This window comes from Equus caballus, chromosome 13 (assembly GCF_041296265.1).
Source record: "Equus caballus isolate H_3958 breed thoroughbred chromosome 13, TB-T2T, whole genome shotgun sequence".
NCBI classification, from domain to species: Eukaryota; Metazoa; Chordata; class Mammalia; order Perissodactyla; family Equidae; genus Equus; species Equus caballus.
In genome coordinates this window covers 35,085,454-35,107,910 of record NC_091696.1, presented here as the reverse complement: position 1 = coordinate 35,107,910, position 22,457 = coordinate 35,085,454, and the positions used below count along the sequence as shown (strand labels likewise).

General features: G+C 50.2%; 1 protein-coding gene across 6 annotated transcripts in view; it reads left to right on the top strand.

The window, feature by feature from the left end:
* SCNN1B (sodium channel epithelial 1 subunit beta) overlaps positions 1-22,457 on the top strand; it is a 57,484-nt gene that overhangs the window by 22,338 nt on the left and 12,689 nt on the right. For 4 of the 6 annotated variants that reach the window (XR_011424719.1, XR_011424718.1, XM_023616125.2 and 1 more), the window contains exons 2-4: positions 10,928-11,246; positions 13,561-13,837; positions 16,044-16,234. Coding sequence is in view for 4 of the 6 variants with exons in the window: in XM_023616125.2 (XP_023471893.1) it covers positions 10,936-11,246; positions 13,561-13,837; positions 16,044-16,234 (779 nt within the window). In the remaining 2 variants the exon portion in view is untranslated. Of the gene's footprint in view, positions 1-10,927; positions 11,277-13,560; positions 13,838-16,043; positions 16,235-22,457 lie in introns of all 6 variants that reach the window. The other 2 variants (XM_070232100.1, XM_014730054.3) reach the window with 1 other exon arrangement.

The following is a 22,457-nucleotide window of genomic DNA, read 5'->3' as shown; positions in this document are numbered from 1 at the left end:
AGCTCAATGCAGCCAGCCTCCAACAGGAGCCCACACCGCCTCTTTCCCAGGATAGCTTAGGATTGGCACAGCAGGAGGGGAGTCTGCGCTCCAGGTCTGGGTTCTGCCCCACCCCCTGCATCCTTGTGGGCTGGCGCTGGCCCTGCGGAGGGGTGGGATGAATATGCCACCACGAGGTGTGGGTTAGGGAAAAGACTCTACAGGGACACTCACAAAGTCAAAGACAGTAGCATAGGGATATTTTGATCGCTCAGGCTTCCATCACCCCGCAGAGAGGCATGCCGGGGCCAGGGCTCCTGCTGGGGTGGTGATGGCTCCATTTCAGGGGCGGGACCCCCAGCCACCTGGGTCTTCCTTCACGTGGGACAAGTGTGGAAGGTGGTCTTGTCAATGGCAAGTACCCATGGGATGCGTACGTGGCTGCTGGTGCCAGGCAGGCTGGGTTTAGGGGCAGCTGTTTACAAGAGTTGTCTGGGACAGTCAGTTGCCAGCCCTTGGGGACCTCGGGGACCACTGGAGACCTTGGGGAACATGGGAGTTTCCTGTCAAGGAAGGACTCAGTCCCACAAGAAGTCGAGCCTGGGTGCCACTTCTCCCGCTGGTCAATTCCCCACAAATGACAGTCCCAACAACCACAACCCAGAGTGAATATTCAGGGTTATTTTGAGTATTTCTGCTCCTTGCACAAAATAATAATGATAATAATAAAAATAGCAGCTACCATTTATCAAGACTTACTACGTGCAGGCACAAAGTGCTCCCCATGCATTATCTCACTGACTCCTGACAATAACCTAGAAGGCGCAGGTACTATTATCCCCATTTTACAGATGAGAAAATTAAGGCTCCAAAAGGCCAACCTATTGTTGTTGTGGATTGAGCCCCTCCTTTGAAGAAACAGCACAGCCAGATCCTAACTGGGATCTGACTCCCAAACACTGTGCCACCCACTCCCTGTTGGATGTAAGTCACTTCTGGGTCCTTAACCTTGGGCATTTGGTGGCCTGCTGGAGGCAGTGACTATGAACTCCTCGTTGTCCTTGGAGGATGCTCCCTCCCCCGGAGAATGAGAGCCATCACCCCACCGTGGAGTGAAACCGTGGGAGATCTACCAACACTCCCCCACACCACCCCAGACACCACCCCAAAGCACGGGGCAGTGACCCCAAAGACATCTCCGTGGAGTGCGGGAGCGTGGCCACTGCCTTGACACCAGAGAGGGGGAGGAGAGTGACCCAGGCACGACCCGGCCACAGAGAACTCAGAGGTGACCTCAGCGTGACATTGCCGTACATTCTTAGCATTTCGGGGCTGGAATGAACTTGAAAGCACTTCTCAACCTCTCATGTTGCCTTCCAACCTCTCATGTCGTGGCGGACAGAGAATGAGCGTATTTGTGTTTTCTTTTTATCGTTTTATTATTTATTTATTTATTTAAAAAAATTATTTTATTGAGGTCATATTGGTTTATAACGTTGTGTAATTTCAGGTGTATATTATTATATGTCAGTTCCTGCACAGACCGCATCCCGCTCACCACCAATAATCTAGTTTTTGTATCACGTGCTATGGTAAAAAGACAAGGCAGCCTGTGGCCGATGCCGGGTGGGGTGGGGTGGGAGCCGGGGGGAGGAGTGGAACGGGTGCTCCAAGTGCCTCAGCCCAGCCCAGCCACCCAAAGGCCAAGAGCGTCAACACTTTGCCTGACCTGAAGCACTCAAGGCACACCTGTCGGGACTGCTCTAGTCCAGCTGTTATCTGCAGCCGAATCCCCCAGCAAGCCTGACATGCAGCCGGCCTCCCCTGCTTTGCCCCCACGGCTACTGGTGGAGCGGTTTGCGCTCCATACACACACAGCAGACTTTTCATTCTGGGCAGTCAGGTTGCTCCCCGTTTGAGGGTATGACGGTGTTGCAATCCCCATGGTTACTGTACACACACACAGGGGCGTACAAGCACCCGCGCATTTAAGCACGCATGTGCACGCGCACCGCAAGTGGAACCGATGGGTCATGGCTGTCCCATTGTAAATGTAACAGAAACCGCCAGATTACTGTCCTAGGGGCTGCACCAACTTAAACCCCGCCGCCATGGAGAGGTGTGCTTTTCCCCAAAGCTTGGCCGATGACTGGATATTACAAAGCCTTTTGATCTTCGTGAATCCAATGGCTGCCATAGAGATTCTTTGTAACTTAACTCGAATCAGCATAAATTTTAAAATTGCTCTTTTTAATACTTTTTTCTGTCTCCTGCAGGCATGTAGGCTACACAAAGGCAGGGATTTCTTTCTTTCCTGTTTATTTACTGATAGACCCTCTGCACCTAGAACAACGCTGAGCACACAGTCGGTGTTTAATATTTGCTGACTGAATAAATGAATAGATTAGACATTGATATGGTCCAAAATACCAAAGATGCAAAAGGAGTAGCTCATTTTTAAAAGTCTCTTTCCTGTCTGTCCCCCAGCCACCTAGTCCTCTTTCTTGAGGGCCACGGCTATGCACACACGGTAAATATCGCAAGGCCGCTTCTGCTTCCTTTATTTTACACAAGTGCGCGCAGGTCTGCCCTGTCTTTTCTTCACTTGTGCGTTGGCAACGTTCTCCGTCTCTGATCAGCTCAGATAAGACCACTGCGGGTCGCCCCTCCTGGAGGACCATGGAGGGCGCGACTTTTCTTACGACCTCCATTAATCGCGCTGAGTTTGGCTTTAGGGCGGGACCCCGGGATGTCGGTGCGCCGCAGCCTTGGGCGAACGAGGCGCATGTGCCCACGCGCAGAAGGCGGGCGGCCCCACCATTGCGGCCCCCCCATTGCCACGCTGCGGACTTACCCGACACCCGCCAGAGCTGGGGCAAGAGTCTCGGTGTCCCATGGAGCGTATAGATGAGAGGTGGCTGGAAGCCAGGCGACCTGGTTTTTATTTCCAGATCTGCCTCTGGCTCACTGTGACCATGAGTAAGTCCCTCTGTGCTCGAGTTACCTTCTCTGTGAAATGGGCATAATTATGCCTACTCCAACATACTTAAAAGGATGGTGTGCAGATGCATGAGAAGATGCTTAGAAGAGATTGTACGCTTCAGCTGGGGAGAAAACGGTTATCAGAGAATTTCCTAAAGGGTGGTAAGCAAGATGATTTTAAGTGGTACACAGATAATCCTTTTTTTAAATAGGGAAATTATTTTAATGTGTATTAGGCAGAATGGCTTAGCACATCAAACTTATTTCACAGGCGTAGTGTTGCTTTGTATTCATAATATTGCTTAGGACAACACAATTTTTTTTAAGCAAAAAAAGTGAGTTGAGGCAATGTTATTTATCAAGTAAATAATGACACAAGTGCTAACATGGATTTAGCAAAAGTTGTGAAGCTTGTATGCAAATGATTGATGTTTGGGAAACATTAAATTAGCAGATATTTTGGGGAAAAATAAAACAAAAATTATGCGTACTTATATGAAAACCTGTTTTAAAGATTTCTTTGTGTTTCATGCAAACATATAGGACACGGTAAATCAGACGTTGACAAGCTTTTTCTGTAAAGGGCCACTTACATCTCTGTCACATAGACTTCTTTTTTTTATATAACCCTCTAAAAATATAAAAACCATTCTTAGCGCGAATGTATAGAAAAACAGGGTTTGGGCTGGATTTTGAGTTGAAATTTGCAGACCCTTGCATTGAATTAAGGAGTTTACTGAACAGAATAGCTGCTAGAGCCCCAAATACAGCTGAAACAACTGAATGGGACCCATTTATGAATGAGACTTTTATTTATTAATAACATTATTGTTTTACTCACTGCTCCCTTTTTTAGTATCATTATGAACCTATGGATTTTTTTATGCATTTAATATGTTTCAATTAATTGCGTGTTGCTTTTTTTAAAGATGCTCAAATTGTCCCCTCTGTGCCAGTGAGAACCCCTTCAAGGAGTCCTTTTGACCTCTCATACCTGCCTTTGCTTTCTGGGATGAATAGACACCCCAGGTTCGTTTTGTACATTTCCTGCCCCAAAACTGGTATCAACCATGTTTCTAAGAAGCTTTGGTTCCTTTTAGTCAAGAGTGGTATTTAGAGACCAAGATCCTGGTGCCTGGAAAGCAGATAATATTTGCATTTGTAAATAGAAACGATGTCCAGGGTATGTCCTGGCCCCGGAGAATTCTGACCACTCCCCTAAAAAGCCCTCCTTCACCTTCTCTAGCCCGGTGCAGAGAGCCCCATCTGTGGCCCGGGCCATGGTGAGGTGCTTGAGAACAAAGAGTCAGTCATGATCTGGAGTTGCCCTAGCAGAGACGGACACATGAAAGATTTTTCAATAACCAGAGTCAAGTCCATTTTCAGGTTAACCTTCAATTAACTATAAAAATCCAGCTATCCAGAACGCTTATTCCCTGATAACTTTGGATAATTGAGGTTTTGCTGCAAAAATAAGTACAAGGGATTTTAATGAAAGCGTCTGACCTATAATTTACAAGGCTCACAAAGTCTGATGTCCACGTAAGCCAAAGCAGGAATAAAAAAATGAGTAAAGCGGGCTAAGAAAATAGAGAATGGGGTAAACTGGGCTGAACTGCGTGCGGAGCACACGCTCCATCTTAGGAGGGCAGCTGCCCTTCAGTTCTAGCAGGATGTTCCATGCGTGGACAATTGTCAGATCTTTCTGATTTTTCAAAAGATGGAGAAAATCTGGATTTTTAAAAATATGAAATAATTTAATAATTGTGAAATAATTTAGTAATTTAATTTTCATGATTTGGAAACGGCAATAGATTTGTGTGTTCTGTTAAAACTTTATTTAGATATAATTTATGTACAATAAAATATCTCCATTTTAAATGTGGCATTTGATAAGTTTTTATCATATATATCTCTCAAATTAATCATCATCCCACTCAAGATATAGAAGTTTTCATCACCCCCAGAAAGTTCCCCTGTGTACCTTTCTAGTTAATTCTCTATTCACTCCAGGTCCAGGGAATCTCTGATCTACTTTCTGTCACTGTAGATTAGTCTGTCTTTTCTAGGGCTTCATATAAATGGAATCATATAGCACGTACCCTTTTGTGTCTAGCTTCTTTTATTCAGCGTAAGTTTTTTTTTATCTATCCGTGTTGTTGTATGTATCAGTAGTTGGTTCCTTTTTATTGCTGAACAGTATTCCATTGTATGGATATACCACAGTTTATTTATTTATTCGCTTGTTGGTGGACATTTGGATTGTTTCCAGTTTGGAGTTATTAATGAATAAGGCTGTTGTGAATATATATATACAAGTCTTTGTGTGAACATATGTTTTCAGTTCTCTTGGATAAATAAAAGTGGAATCGATAGGTCATAAGATAAATGTCCGTTTCACTTTATGAGAAACTGCCAAACTGTTTTCCAAAACAACTGCACCATTTTGCATTCCAACCAGCCGTGTAGGAGAGTTCTGATTGCTCCACAGCGTCACTAACACTAGGTGCTGTCAGTCCTTCTGGTGGGTGGGAAATAGTATTTCCTTGTGGTTTGGATTTGCATTTCCCCAATGACTAATGATGGTAAGCATCTTTTCACGTGCTTATGGGTCATTCATATATCTTCTTTTATGAAGCGTCTTTTCAAATCTTTTGCCCATTTTTTGTTGGGTTGTTTGTCTTATTATTGAGTTGTAAGAACTCTTTATATATTCTACATACAAATTCTATGTCAGACATATTATGACACATATCTTCTCCCAGTGGCTTGCTCTTTCGTTTTCTTAACAGTGTGTTTTGAGGAGCAGGAGATTTTAGTTTTAATAAAGTACAATTTATGTTTTTTTTATTACTCATGATTTTAGTGTCCTATCTAAAAGATCTTTGCCTAACCCAAGGTTGCATAGACATTCTCCTGTACTTTCTTCTGGGTGTTTTACAGTTTTAGCTCTCATGTTTACATCTCTGATCCATTGCAGCTCATTTTTGTGTATAATGTGGGGTAGGAGTTGAGATGCCCTTTTTTTACTATGGACGTCCATTAGTTCCAGCATCTTTAATTGAAAAGACTATCCTTCCTGCCTTAAATTACCTTAGCACCTTTCCAGGTCTATTTGTGGACTCTCCGTGCTACTCCATTGATCAATACGTATCACACTGTTCTGATTGCTGTACCTGATAGTAAGTCTTGATAACAGATAGTATCTTCAATTTTGTTCTTCTTTTTCAAAAGTGGGGTTTTTTTTTCCATTTTAGGTCTTTTGCTTTTCAGAATCAGTTTGTTGATTTCTGCCAAAAGTCTGCTGGAATTTTGAGTAGGACTGAATTAACTCTAAAGGTCAATTTGGGGTTAATTGACATCTTAACAATACTGAGTCTTCTGACCTATGACCATGGTATATCTCCATTTATTTAGGTTTTCTTTTAGTAGTATTTTTTTCAAAAACACTAAGCGTGCCAAGACAGATAAATGGAGAGAGAACAGTCTCAGTGTTCAGACAAGTGGGTATCCACGTGCAAAAGAATGATGCTGAACCCCTACCTCACACCACACGCAAAAACTAACTCAAACTGAATCAAAGACCTAACTATAAGAGCTAAAATTATAAAACTCTTAGAATAAATCACAGGAATAAATCTATATGACCTTGGATTAGGCAGTGGGTTCTTAGATATGACACCAAAGCACCAGCAACAAAAGAAATATAGACAAATTGGGCATCAACAAAATTAAAAAATTTTGTGCTTTGAAGGACACCATCAAGAAAGTGAAAAGATAACCCACAAACTAGGAGAACATTTTTGCAAATCCTATATCTGATAAGGGACTTATATATAGAAATATATATATAAATAACACAACTTAATAATAAAAAAACAATCCAATTAAAATATGAGCAAAGGATCTGAATGGGTAGTTCTCCTAAGAAGATATAGTGGCAATATAATGAATATATTGGCCAAGAAGTACATGAAAAGATGGTCAACATCTTTAGCTATCAGGAAAATGCAAATCAAACCAGAATAAGGTACCACTTCACATCCACTAGAATGGCTATGATAATATTTTTTAGTCAATAATAACAAGGATTAGAAGAGGATGTAGAGAAATTAGAATGTTCAAACACTGTGGTTGGAATTGTAAAATAGTGCAGCCACTTTGGAAAGCAGTCTGGGATTCCTTCAAAAGGTTAAACATAGAATTACCATATGATCCAGTGGGTATATCCACTCCTAGGTATATACCCAAGAGAAATGAAAACGTATGTCCACACAAACACTTGTACATGATTGCTCAAAGCAGTATTGCTCAAAATAGCCAGAAAGTGAAAACAATCCGAATGTCCATCAACTGACGAATGGATACATAAAATGTGACGCATCCATAATATGGAATATTATTTGCCAATAAGAAGAGATGAAGTTGTAATCCATGCTACAACATGCACGAACCTTGAAAACATTATGCTAAATGAAAGAAGCCAGTTACGAAAGACCACATAATGTCTGATTCCATTTATACGAAACATCCAGAATAGGCCAATCTATAGAGACAGAAAATAGATTAGTGGTTGCCTGGGATTGGGGGCGGGTGGAGGAAGGGGGGAATGAGGATGGAAGGCTAAAGGGTCCAGGGTTTCTTTGGGGGGAGATGAAAAAATTTTAAAATTTATTGTGACGATGGTTGAACAACTCTGAATATACTAAAATCCGCTGAATTCTATACATTAAATGGTTGAGTTATATGGTATGTGAATTATATCTCAATCAAGCTGTTATTTTTAAAAGGGAACTTAAAAAAAAAATACTGTGCAAACAACAACAAAAAAATTTTGCAAAACCAGTATAGCTCCTGGGTCATCCATTTGCACCCTCTCATTCAGGAGATTCAGAAGAATTGGCCACATGAATAGCGTTTATATGTCTTTTGTCAAAATATTAAGTAGAGACCCACACTGGGTTCCTAATCTTCCTTCTGCCAGGAGACTGAGTCAAAGTCTCAGGGAAAATTCGTCTCTGAAAGTGGGTGGATGTTTTCCCTCGTAAGACAACAGCAGCCACGGTATGCAACATGCATTGTTTTTGCATTTGCTGCCGAGAACCTTTACCGTGAGGTCGAGGTCAACTTGTAGATAGCAATCTGTGACTCCTGAAGCATGACGGTGTGCACACTTTCTGCGTCCATACGTGGACCCAATCGCCACTTGGCTTGTTTGGGTTGGTTTAAGCTACAGACTGACTTAGGCTTTTCTATGCAAGCTGCGTATACACTCCAAACACAGACCATTTGTCACCTTGGGGGTAAAAATCTGACGAGAATGACATAAAGTTGTTTGGAGCATTTAATTGATTTTTACTGGGCGAATGGCCCAAGGGACCAAACTAGTTAGGAGATAAGCCAATCCTCAACAGGCTTCTCTGTTATTTGCCTACCATTGTCACAGTTTTTGCTGCACGTAATACAATGGTTTACTGAAGATTTTTCTTTAAGTGCATTTCCCTTTTATTTCCACTTAAGTGTATTTATGAACTTAAAGCAAAGGCCAGTATCTCTTGCTGTAAACAGAAGATCTCTCTTAAAAATAAGCCCAGTGGAAACAGAATGTTGTTTATTCTAAGTGGCTCCTGTTGCTTGACACGGCTCTGAATCTGAGGCCTCATTGTTCAGCTGGGAGCTTAGCAGGACCCAGGGAGATGTTAACGACCTGTTTGTACCAAACTGAGACTTTCTCCTTGACTGAATCAGAACGATCGGGTGGGAATGGAAAGGGGCAGACCTCAAGAGGCCCTTTGTCTCTTTCTTTCACAACTGTTTACTGGAGCCTTATGCGCTGTTCACCTATGAGGCCTTGGGGTACCGGACGATACAAGACAGACAAAGCCCCGGTTCTTCCCAAGTCTATAGTCATGGATAATGATGTATAAGAAGGAAGTAACATATGCACCCCTCACAGTGCCTGGATCGGGGTAAATATCTAGTACCTTGATGTAGCTCTCGTAGTTGTCATTATCATAATTACTATTATTTTATTACCCCAGAGCAGGAAACGGGCCCTCTGGGGAAAGGTGGGGCTGGATGAGTCTGTGAATGTCTGTCTTACAGCCCTGATGGCCAGGGCCAGCACACGGAGCTGGATTTCCATCAGACAGCAGAGGCGCTGGAGGTAGAGGGGAAAGCCTCCAATGCTTCGGCCGGGAAGGCGAGGGATGTTACTGTGTGAGAAGGTCAGGTCAGGAGTGAACATGGTCGGACACGTTTAAGATCTCTGTTTGGGTATGAAGGTGTACAATTACTCATTTGGCTGTTCAGCGGAGTTCCAGGCATTTGTGGTGCCAAATACCACCAGCTTAGTATTCTTCGCTAAAAGGAGTCTCTTCTTCAGTTATTCCAGCATAAAGTAACAGAATTGAGTCCCGGTGGTCCTAACTGGGGTTGTGTGAGCACCTCCCCAGACTAGGAGTGGAGATCAATCTGGCAACTCACAGAGACTGGGGGAGGAGCAGTTCGCCTGAGGAAACATCGGAGCCAGGGGAGAGGATGCTGGCCAAGCAGGCCCTGCACTGCCTGCCGCAGTGCCCCCAGAACGACAGAGGCTCCGAGAGGAAGGCCAGGGTCTTTCCAGCCAGGGTGTCAGGACAGCTACATGAAGGAGGTGACCTTCGACAGGGCTGGGGTGCTCTTGCACTGTATCCGGGGACAAGCCAGGAGAAGCAGGTATTTCCTGAGAAGGCATCCTGTGCCGGGCTCTGTGGCAAGCATCTTGGTTCATCTCCACAGGAACCCTGTCTGCTCATACAGACAGGAAACAGAGTCTCGGAAAGGCTAGCCATTCCTGCACGACCACAGCCAGCAGCCGAGGCTCCTGGACCCCCTCACCCCATTCCAATCCGTGTCCACAGAGCAGCTAGAGTGTTCTTTTCCAGTCGCAGATTCGACAGCCTCACACCTCCACGCCTCCAAATGTGCCAATTCTCTAGGATTGAAACCCAAATCCTTATCCCGGGCACAAGGTGCTGCATGGCCTGGCTCTGCTCACCTCCCCAGGCTGCCTTCCCCTCACAGCCTTTGTCCCTGCACATGAGTGCCCCCCTTCACCTAGTTAACGCTGCTGCCCTTTGACTCTCTGCCTTTCTGGGGACTCTCAGGCTTCTGGCCCTCCCCTCTGTCATAACAATGGCTGACACTTGGATGCCTGGCATTAATCCACACGCTACATCTTTTCCTTCAGTCTTCCCAGCAACCCTGTGGGGTGGAGGCTGTTATTATCCCCATTTTACAGATGTGGAAACTGAGGCACAGAGAAAATGGTTCGCTCAAAGTCACACATCTAGAAAGTGGTGGAGCCGAGATTCAAAGCCAGACATTCTGGCTCCAGCATCCTTTCTTCCCCACCACCCTTTACTGCCTCTGGGATCTCAGGGCCCAGGCTCCCATCCTGCCCAGCACATTCTGGAAGTATGTGATTTTGATGGGTTGTTTGATTAACATCTGTCTCACCTGCTAACAGCTTGTCATGATGGCAGCTAACAGATTGAGCGCTTAGTCTGTGCTAGGTACTATCTTCAGCATTTTTACACATCACCTCATTTCACCCTCTCAGCAATCCTATAAATTAGGTACAGTTGTCCCCATTTTACAGGTGGCGTACCTAAGGAGTTAAGAGCTTAAGTAACTCGTCCACTAGGCTGGAAATTCCTAAAGGGCAGAAACCTTGTCCATTTTGCTCATCATTGAGTCCAGAGGGACTAATTCAGTGCCTGGCATACAGTAGGGACTCAATAAATGCTTTCTGGTTGGTTGGATGGATAGATGACAGTTGGCAGGAAGGAAGGGAGGGAGGGAGGGCTGGGGTGTGCAGCCTGGTGTGCCTGTCTCGCGTGCCCACGCTCCGGTCACAACTGGGACATCCTCGGATGCGAGGCTGATGTTGTGTCTGACGTGGCTTTCCCGTGTCCCGCTGCAGGTGCCACAATGCACGTGAAGAAGTACCTGCTGAAGGGCCTGCACCGGCTGCAGAAGGGCCCCGGCTACACGTACAAGGAGCTGCTGGTGTGGTACTGCGACAACACCAACACCCACGGCCCCAAGCGCATCATCTGCGAGGGGCCCAAGAAGAAGGCCATGTGGTTCCTGCTCACCCTGCTCTTCGCCGCCCTTGTCTGCTGGCAGTGGGGCATCTTCATCAGGACCTATCTGAGCTGGGAGGTCAGCGTCTCCCTCTCCGTCGGCTTCAAGACCATGGACTTCCCCGCCGTCACCATCTGCAACGCCAGCCCCTTCCAGTAGGTGGTCCCCGGAGCACCGGCAGGCTGGTGCGCGGCTTTTCTTCTCGTCTTTCTCCTGTCCTTCCAGCTTTCCTTTCCTTCCTTCCCTTTCTTTCTTTCCCTCCCTTCTTCCCTCCTTCCTCTCCTTCTCTCCTTTCTCTTTCTCCTTCTCTCTCTTTCCCTCTTTGTTTCCACCCCTTTGCAGCCAGTAAGATTCAAAATTCATAAACTTCCTAGCCTTAAAGAAAGCAGTAAAATATCGAGTAGGCCGTTCAGGCATGCTGGTGCCTATTTATTGATTCATTTTTTGAGCACCTACTATGTGCCAGGCCCTGGGACTACGTCAGTGAAGAAAACAAAGTCCCTGCCCTCCTCACAGCCTGCCAGAGAAAACAGACATTAATCTTTCCCCCCCATCGATATTGAATTAATTATAATTGTGATGATAAAAAAATATATAGCTACCACGCCTTGAGTGCTTATGAGATGCCAGGCAGTATGTTGGGTATTCTTTGGGTAAGTTGAGTAATTCTGATCTACACAGCCACCCTGTTGTGGCCCCAATTTACAGATCAGGAAACAGAGATTCAGAGAGGTGAGGGAACTTACCCAGAGACACACAGTGGACAACTGTGAGATTTGAATCCAGGCCTGACCTGACTCCAGAGCTGCCACTGTTTAACCCCTTGATGGCAAGGCCTATGACAGGGACGCACAAGGGGACCCAACCTAGTCAACGTTAAAGAGAGGCAGGGGGTCAGTCAGAGAAAATGCCCCAAGGAATGAGTAGAAGTTAGCCAAGCAGAGTGAAGAGGACCCAAACTGGAGGATACAGCGCATGCAAAGGCCCTGGGGTGAGACAGAGCTTGGTGTGTCCAAGGAATTGAAAGAAAAGCCAGCATGGCTAGTCACAGAGAACATTCTTACCCAAAGAAGGTCCTGGAAGTGAACTCATACTTCCCAATTACATTTCCAGTTATCAGAAATTCCCTCCTTTCTAGTAATACGGCTCCTGCTTGGGTGAGTCCTTGGCGCTACCCAAGAGGATCCTTAATAATTATAATAACAATGCTGTGTCCACGCACTGTACCAAGTGCTCTATGAGCTTCTCCTCATTGAATCCCCCCAGCCCTCTAGGGTACATATTTTAATCCCCCCCACTCTGTAGATGAGAGAACAGAGCCTCAGAGAGGTTAACTTGCCCTAGGTCACACAGATATTGAGTGTCATGTTGGGATTTGAACCCAGAGCCCCTGCAATGACCCAACGAGCTCCACAGCACTGTGGCCCTCGAGGCTGTAATAGGACCCCTCTGCGGCCCCCACCCTTCCCAATTTCCTCTTCCTGTGTGCACAGAGGTGGCTGGTTTAATGGTTGGGGAGAGGCGATTTCTGTGGCCAATGTCACCTTTGTGCCAGGACCTGGGCCTGTGTCCAGGGTCTAGTGCTCTTGCTGTAGGACATCCGCCAGCCAGCGCTGACACACACCACCCTGGAGACCACATTCTGGGGCAAGGTCTGGGGTACACTGGGTCTGGAATGACCGGGGTGCAGGGCCTGGGGTCCCCACACAGTGCCTGGTGGGGACACTCCGCGGTATGGACACATTTCCACCAGACTGCCTCGTCGTCGTGTCCAGCACGGGAGCCTGCAGGAGCTGAGAGCAGATCCTGGAGCCCGGCCCTGCAGTCGCAGCCATCTTCTCCCTTCTGAAACATGCTCCTGTCTCCAGAATCACTGCTGGAGGATGAGGACCTCGGGGTCGCAGACCTGCCCTCCTCCTTGCATTTCCTATCCCCTCCCAGGAGCGGGGATCAGAACCCCTGTGCACAAACAGCATGCCCTCTGGAACTCGCCAAACCCGCTTCCAACCCTGGCTCTCCCCTCATCAGCGGGCGAGCTTGGGACATCAAGCAACTCCCAGAACATCAGTTTCTTTATCTGTATGTGGGGATGACCATACAATTGCGGCAAAGATTAAATAAGACACAGACAGCACCTAGCACCTGGCACATGCTAAGTGATCAATATCCGTAGCTCCTATGATTCTTCCTCACTAGAATGTGAGTTTCATAAGGAAAGAGACCCAGTCGGTCCTGTTTGCTACTGTGTCTGCTGTGCCTTGCAGGGAGCCTGGCGCATAGTAGGTACTCACTGAATACTTAGCGAGTGGGTGGGTAGATTGACACATGGATGCACCGGTGGGTGGATAGAGGGGCAGGTGCTTGGGCAGGGCATTCTTCTCACACGTGGAGTAGGAGGGGACCCCAGACTGTCATTGCTCAGCCTCACAGCTAGCCTTTGCCCCCCGACCCGCCCTCTCCCCCACCCAGGTATTCCAAAGTCAGGCATTTGCTGAAGGACCTGGACGAACTGATGGACGCGGTTCTGGAGAGGATCCTGGCTCCTGAGCCAAGCCATGCCAACGCCACCGAGGCCCTGAACTTCACCATCTGGAACCACACGCCCCTGGTGCTTATCGATGAGCAGAATCCTCACAAGCCAGTGGTTCTCGACCTCTTTGGGGACAATCACAACAGCTCAGCAAGCAGCAGCCCGGCACCAGGAAGGACCTGTGATGCCCAGGGGTGCAAAGTGGCCATGAGACTAGTAAGTGGCCCTGGGCACACGTCAAGCAGTGGGGTCTATCCAGTGAGGCTGATGGGAGTTTCTTTCCTTTGATGATCCGGGTCTAACTGGGAAAAGGCAGGCTGGAAGCCAGGGCCTATTTTGTGTGTTTGCTGAGCTTTTTGAAAAATAGAAACAGCTGGTATGTTAGTCAAGCTGCTTTTGGATGCAAGTGACCCAGTTCAAACTAAGCAAAACAGGGAATTCATTGGCTCACATACTAAGAAGTCTTGGCACATTGGGTTCACGTATGGCTGGATCCAGGTGTTCAAATGCTGTCATCGAGACTTGATCTCTCTCCATGTTGGCTCAGTTTTTCTCTCAGTTGACTTCACTCTCTGGCAGGCCTTCCCCATGCAGAGGGCGCTGACAGTGCCAGAAGTACACCCCACCAACTCAGCACTCTCCCCAGAAACAGAGTCCCTCTTTCCCAGCAGCCCCAGCAAAAGTCCTGGGGCTGACTCATCAGGTCACATGCTCACCCCTAAATCTATCCCTGTGGGGTGGAGGATGGGCTCTCATGATGGACCAGTCCAGGTCAGTCCTGGAGCTGGGGGTGATGTCAGCCTCTGTCAGACCATGTGGACTGAGCAAGAGGCAAAGGGTGGTTCCCTGAAGGAGGAATTAAGTCTTATTATCAGAAGACATAGACATAAATGTTGGGCAGTGAAAACCCACAGCTGTGCAGGACAGATGCGTAGCGTAACTGCCCTGCACTGGGATGCTGGGAGCCTGCAGCCCGCAGGTGGGAAGATGGTCGCTGTCAGGCCTGGATCCCCTGGGGAGCTGCATGATTCTGCCGGTCCCTGCACCCCACTCTCGGGGAATCTGAGTGGGCAGTTCTGGACCCGGGGCCCAGGAATCTGTATTGTTTATGGGCTTTCTAGTGACTTTGATGATCCCCTTGGATGGGGACTCAGGTTGGGGCCTCTGTCATTTTGCTACACAAACCAGAAAATAGCATGAGGCTCCAGAGCCTGACATCTTTTTGGTGCAGTGACCCAGCTTCCCGTGTCCATGTCCTCATCTGTAAAGCAGGCTTGTCCCTGGTGCTGCCCCGACTCTCAGGGTCAGGCCCTGTGTGTGCGTGTGCATGCATGCATGTGTGAACACATAGTGTGGGCGCCCGTGCATGCGTGTGTGGGCATGTAGTGCATGGGGGGCATGTAGTACGTGGGCCTGCGCATGTGTGTGTGAGCATGTAGAGCGTGTGTGTGTGCGTGTGGACACGTAGTGCGTGTGTGTGCATGCAGTGGGGGGCTGCTGCTGCCACACCTTCCTTAACCCCTCTGCCTCCCCGGGCCTCAGCCTCGCGGTGATGGGGTGGGGTTGCCGTGAGAAGTAGGCGGGTTAGTAAAGCCCTGGGACAGAGCCCCAGAGAGGGAGTGTTATTGTCGTCTCCCTTGAGGGTGACAAGGAGGCCTGAGAACAGTGCTCTGGCCGCCCCGAGGGCTGTCTCAGAAGGTCAGGGCTCCTGGCCCCCAGAAGGGAGGCCCACTCTGAGGCAGGCAGAGGCAGAGTGGCCCAGGCAGGAACCCAGGGCTGAGTCTGTGCTGTGTCTGGGGACCTGGGCTTCTGGGGGAGGGGCAGGTTGGCTGGCTGCAGCAAAGAGGGGGGGCCCTGCCACCCCGCCTCGGGGGCACAGGCGGACAAGGCCCAGGTCCTCCCCCCGCGGAGGGCGGGCAGAGCACAGAGACTTGATTCCCTCGTGGTCCACATGGCCTCCAGCGGGCCTGTCCCTATACATGCCCACGTGAGCACTCGTGAGGTGCCACTGTGGAATGCAGGTGTGTGGGCTTGGGGGGGCATGTGGATGTGTGTGTGCGTAGTTGTGACCATGCCGTCATGTGGCATCCATCTCTGTACCTATGTGTGTGTACGTGTGTGCACGTGTGCGCGTGCATGTGTGTGTGTGTATGTTTCCTTATGTGTAAGGCTGTTTTTGGGGTTGGCTGGTGGCTCTGTGGGTCCTTGTGACTGTGCGGCCATGTGTGAGGACGCGGCCCCTGAGCATGTGTGAGCAAGAGTGTACATGGGGGTGCCACTGGCCCAGCAGCTGGTGGCCCCAGCCCCAAGGTGCGGCCAGAGGCAGGGTGCTGGCAGAGCACTCGTGCCCATGCCCTGGTGCGGTGGCTGGGGCCCTGCCAGCCACTCCGGCACCCACAGGAGCCCCTCTTGGCCTCCACAGTGCAGCCTCAATGGGACCGTGTGCACCTTCCGGAATTTCACCAGTGCCACCCAGGCCGTGATGGAGTGGTACGTCCTGCAGGCCACCAACATCTTCTCTCAGGTGCCGCGGCAGGAGCTGGTGGCGATGAGCTACCCTGGTGAGCAGCTGATCCTGGCCTGCCTGTTCGGGGCGGAGCCCTGCAGTCACAGGTGAGAGCCACCCGGGGCTCCTGGAGCAGAGCCTGAGCAAGGGGTGCTTTGAAGGCCCTGGGACATGCTGACGGCGTGGCTTTAGGAAGAGTCTGTAAGGAAAGCAGGATCGGGAAGGAGGGAGGGCGAAGCGAGGATGGGCTCACAGGAGACGTCTGGGCCTGGCCTGATTCACAGGGGCTCTGGAGCACCAGCGAGGGGCCAGCCTTTGTATGTGTCCCCGTCACCCATCATTGGCTGTGTGCCACCCCCAAGAGGATGGTGCAGGTCTCCTGACTCCCCAAGCAAGGGGGCTGGCGAAGGGGCAGCCGGGAGCTCTTAGCCTCTGACACTCCAAAGCCGGGGACCTGGGCGGGTAGCCCAGCACCAACTGCCCTCAGTTTTCTCATCCCTAAAATGGGCAAAACCATGCACATGGCCTAGAATTACCGTGGAGAGTAAGTGGGCTCCGTCAGCATGTAGAGCAGGGTCCTGGAGGTGTTCGCTGCATATCCTTTCCCAGACGACCCCAATGTCGAGAGGACGGCAGAATGAGGGTGACACTGACCCTGGACGCCTGGGTTCTCTGACCGCTGGGCTGCAGACCCACACCTCCCTCGCCTCCCCTGCTCCTGACAGCTCCCCTGGGCCTGCGAGCCAAGCTTTGCCCGGTCCTCCTGGCCTGGGGCTTCAGGGTCTCCCACGCCAGGCCTCTGGAGAGGGGGCTGTTGGCTGAGTCTGCCCGCTCTGGATGAGTGACAGACTCCAGTTTCACCCTCCAGGGACAGGCCTCGGTGCATCTCTCTCAGCTCCTGAACCTTCAGGAAGCTCTATTGAGAGGCTGCTGACAGCTCTGGATCCCCGGGCCCCCAGTGTGCGTAGGCGCACTCGGGCGGGCGTTTTTTGGGTGGTGTCAAGGCTCCCTGAGCAGGCGGAGCTGCACACCTGGCCCCCTGGTGTGAATCCGGGAAGGCAAGCCCCACAGGTGGAAGAAGGACAAGATGTCCCTCTGAGGGGACATCTCCTGCCTTGTGGGCTGCCTCGGGGCCGGCTGATTCAGGCTGGGTCCAGCCCCTCTCTTGGCCGGGGGACTTGGTTCAGGGCACCCTTACCCAAACACGCCTGGCGGCCCTGCCAGGATGCTGGGGGTGCCCCGGGGACTAGTGTCGTCATGCCCCCAATTAATCTCTCCCCTCTCAGCTAAAAGAGAGACTACTGTGCCTTCCATGATCGGGCCCATCAGCTCAGCGAGGATACACACGCCCCAGAGGGCAAGCGGGCTGGCAAAGGGGGATTTGCTGCCATGTCCCTGGTGCCTGAAGTGGGCGCTTGTCCCACCCAGCGCAACCCCAGTGTTCGAAGGCATGTGCTCCGTGCAGCACACAGTCCCTGAACTGAGCCACCACTCATGGGCTGTGCCGGCTCTGGAGGCCACCGGGCTGGGCCGGACCGACCTGGCCCCCCCAAAGCAGGTCCCACGTGGGTCACATGGACTGGGGGTGAGGGTGGGTGATCCCCCAAAGAGAAGCCGAGGAGCTGTGAGCAGAAAAAGAGGAAATAGGTGGTTGATGGGCAGGCAGAACACCCAGTGTTGGCCACACAGCTTCTGTGGCCGGGAGCAGTCTGGTGAAGGGGTCGAGGCTGCACTGGTGGTGAGACCATCAGGCTCAAATCATCGCCCCACCTTATACACTGCGTGACCCGGAGCAAGTTTAGCCCTGAGGGCTGCAGCCTGCCTGCTCCCTGAAAGCGGGTGACCGCCACACCCTGCCTCAGGGTTATTGTGAATATTAAAGGAGTGAATATGCATGAGAGGCGGACGATAGTGCTGGGCTCCATAACTAGTAGTTATTGTTATCATCAAACCCACATTTGACAAGGAACTCATTATTTAATAATAATGCTAACGTTTATTTTTTTTTAATTTTTGGTGAGTGAGGAAGACTGTCCCTGAGCTAACATCTGTGACCATCTTCCTCTACTTTTTGTATGTGGGATGCAGCCACAGCACGGCTTGATGAGCGGTGTGTAGGTCCGCACCGGGGATCCAAACCCAAGAACCTCTGGCCACTGAAGGAGAGCACAGGAACTTAACCACTATGCCACCAGGCCGGTCCCCCAATAAGGCTAACATCTGTTGAGCCCTTCTCACATGCCACGCATTATTCTTAGCACTTTACGTGTGTAAAATTAGTTTAACCCTGGCAATGAGCTCGTGAGAAATGTACTATTACTTTGCCCCATTTTATATGACACAACTGAGGTACAGAGAGGTTAAGCAAAGTCTCTGAGGTCACACAGCTGGTGAGTGGCAGAGCTGGCAGTCTGGGCCAGGCCCACCCTGCGTCACTCATCAGAAATCGAGAACCTCACTGTCCCTCCCCGCCCACCTTTCCCAAGCCTCGTGCTCCAGCCCTTGGCAGGTCTGAGCGGAAGGTGCACCCACGACCTGGCACAGAAACCTCAGTCCATCTCATCTCTCACCTCCCCTTCGCTCTCACAGCTGGCTGGTCCCCAGCCTCCCTGAGTCAGCCTCAGACGTGGTGCCAGAGGACACGTGCCTCTCTGCCTTTCCAATGCTGGGCTTCAAACGCCAGCCCGAGCTTCCTCACTCTCTTTCTGACTCCATCCTCCCGCCTCGTACATAGCAAATGCTCAAGACAGCAGCTGCCATTGTAGGAAAACATGAGCCACCTTTGGACCCTGATACCAAACCGCCTGGGCTCAAATGCCAGCTCTGTGTGCTGTTGGACGCGCTGTTTAGCGTCTCTGGGCCTCGGTTTTCTTGTCTGGAAAATGGAGACAGTGAAATGACCTCACAGGGCTCTCATGGGGATTAAATGACTTAACATTAAGATAAAGTGCTTGGAACAGGGCTTAGCACATGGTGAGAATTATATGAATATTTTAAAAGTAAACTTTTTTTTTTGAGGAAGATTAGCCCTGAGCTAACATCTGCTGCCAATCCTCCTCTTTTTGCTGAGGAAGACTGGCCCTGAGCTAGCATATGTGCCCATCTTCCTCTACTTTATATGTGGGATGCCTGCCGCCGCATGGCTTGCCGAGCAGTGCCATGTCCACCCCGGGGATCCGAATTGGCGAACCCCGGGCCGCCGAAGAGGAACGTGTGCACTTAAGCGCTGCTCCAACGGGCCGGCCCCTAAAAATAAACTTTTAATTGTGGAATAATTTTGGATTTATAAAAAAGCTGCAAAGATGTACAGAGAGTTTCTTTACCCGCCTCGCTCAGTCTCCCTATTGTTGACGTCTTCCATCGCCGTGGCAATTTGTCGGCACTAAGAGACCAACATGGGCAGGTTACTGTTAACTAAACTTAGCACTTTATTCAGATTTCATCAGTTTCTCCCAGCGACCTTTTCCTGCTCCCGGATTCCATCCAGGAGCCCACATGGCCTTAGCTGTCCTGTCCCGTAGTCTCCTCTGGGCTGTGACAACTGCTCAGACTCCGTGGCTTTGGACGACTGTGACGGTTTCAGAGGACAGGTCAGGTGTTTTACAGAAAGTCCTCCATTTGGGTTTATCTGTTTTTCTCAACTGGAGGTTTGGGTTCGGGGGAGGAATGCACAGAAATGAGGTGCCCTCCTCATCACATAGTTCAGGGCATTCCTGGCACCCACACGAGCCCGCGCACGACGTCGTCCTTCCTCGCCTGGATAGGCTTCTGCGAGCTGCGGGACCCCCTCCCGACCCCCTCCCCTGCCCGCGCTCCTCACGGTGGGAGCGGGTCTCTAAGCCGAGCCTGGAACCTGGGGCGCAGGTCTTAGGGGCAGAGGGCTGAGCTGCACCTCTCCTAATGAGGGGAGAGTGTGCTATTCAGAATGCTTCTGTAAGGAGGAGCTGTCTGGCCTCCGTTTGTTTATTTATTCAATCATTTATTTATACCCGTGTGGACTCGGGTATATTTGGGTTGTAATCCAATACCACATTATTTATTTTCTTACTCAGATTCTTCCAGCCATGGCCACTGGGAGCTCCTTCAGTTGGCTCCTGTGTCCCTTTAACATGTCCCCATCCATATATTTATTTTTTTTGAGTACTTCCTTACTTTGCGGCACTACCAGATGCCCCCGCCCTGGAATCAGCCATTTCTCTGAGGAGCCCTGGTTCCTTTTATCGGAGAATGGTATTTAGGAACCAAGATCTAGACATAGATAAGCATTATTAATATTATTATTGCTTTAGGGACTGGCTAGCTAGTTTCTGTTCTGGGAAGCCTTTCCTGACCTCGACCACACAGTACCGTTATTGTTATACTGCTTCCTGCTAGGATGCTCTATTTCCCGGTCTTTTCTGGAGGCTTGCTGTCTGTCTGCATGCCTGGTCCCTGGCCCAGGAAAGGTTTCTGGAGGGAAGCCCCTGCCTCTGGAGGCGGAGGTGGCAGGACCGGGAACAGCCTCTCCAGGGAAAGAGCGTTATCAACAAGCAAATAGTTGGCATGCACGGCGAGACCAAGAGTGCCACCTGGACAGGAGGGCTCCCTCCGCGTCCCGAGCAGCCTCCTGCTCCTGGCTGCAGATGGCCCAGTTCCTCGGGGACACAGTGTCCGCACGCCTCTCGGGCGGGTCTCTCCCTCTCGAGCCGTGCCCAGCTCGAGCTGGTTCGCTCCACTCTGCTCCTTCCTTGTGGCCACAGCCCTGATTCCACAGAATGCAGACTCGGCAGCGCCCGCCCAGAGCTTCCTCCTCCCTCCGGGCCTTCGCCTGTGCCCTGCCACCTGCCGCATGTGCCCTTTCTCCTCCCCACCCTCTAGGCTCGGCTGCCTCTTACTCATCTTTAGAGTCTAGCGCGGGCCTCACCTCCTCCAAGAACCCTCCCCTCACCCGCTCCCCACCTCCCAGCCCCAGGGAGAATTAGGTGTCGCACCTCCGGCCTTATCTCTCTTGATGCCCTTATCACATATTATAATTTATCCAACACAATATTTACTGAGTGTCTGTCTACCATGTGCCGGGACCTGAGGACAGCGCAGTGAGCCGTGGCAGCCAGCTTGTGCTGAGTACTGAGGTATGCTTGGCATCCGACCCTCACCCGAGTCCTTTCGGTGGGACCATTATTACCCCAGTGTTATGGTGGGGAAAGCGAGGCACAGAGAGGGGAGGTAACTTCCCCAAGCTCACCAGCTAGTAAATGACAGAGCCAGAATTTGAATTCAAGCAGGCCGGTTCCCAGGCTTGGGCTCTTAGCCTCCAAGTTCTTTCCTCCTGAGGACAGACAAGACTCCTACCCACACTGGGCTTACGTTCTAAAGCAGGAGGAACTGATAAGCAAGCGATGAACTAGAGAAGATGGTTTCAGATTTGGATGCATGCTGTCAAGGGAACAGCAGTTAGAAACGATGGAGTAACTGGGTAGGGAGGTGACTTTGCATGGGGAGGTCAGGGGAGGGCTCAGTGCAGATGAAACCTGAGGGACAAGGAGAGACCAGTTATTTGAAGAGTTGGGCAGAGAAATATTCCAGGCACAAGGAGCAGCGGCCACAGGGCCTTGGATTTGAAAATATCTGGTAGTGTCGCTGGAGTGAAAGGAACAAGGGGGAGAAGGCCAAAGGAGAGAGTTTGCATTTAATCTGTGAGCAGCCACGAGCCTCTGGGAGGTTCTAAGCAGGGGCATGCCATCTCTGATTCATGACTGAAACAGTCGCCCTGACCACTGAGCAGGAGGAAGATCATGGGGGAGCGAGTGGAGGGAGAGGCTCCTGCAGGAACCCAGGCCGGGTGCTGGCGGCCGGACCGGGAGGGAGCCTCAGGGATGGAGAGACTTGGCCGGGCCAGAGACAGAGTTCAGAAGGAGAGAGTTGCTGTGACACTGCTCCGTGGCCTCCCACGCCCTGGAGCTTCAAGGGCAGGACTGTCCTGTTGGCCTCAGAGGCTGGGGAAGCAGGCCGGATCTGTGTGACAGGGTCAGCTCCCAGATGGGATTTCTGCGCCTGCTCTGCACTCCCCTCCTGCTGGCGCAGAGGCTGGGACAGAAGATAGAGGAAATAAATGGCCTCCTGATCTGAACATAGCGACGAGTGGCAGCTGACCTCGTGGGGTTATTTTGAGAATTAAATGAGAGAATGTATAGAGAAATAGCACAGGCCTGGCCCATAAAAGCTGCTCAGCAAATGTTGTCGTGGAATATGAGGCTCAGAAGATGACTGCCTTTCCGCTGATGTTTCTGGAGCATTTGATGCCCTTGGCCCCATTCTTTCCTGTTTTTGATAAAGTAAGAAGAACAATAT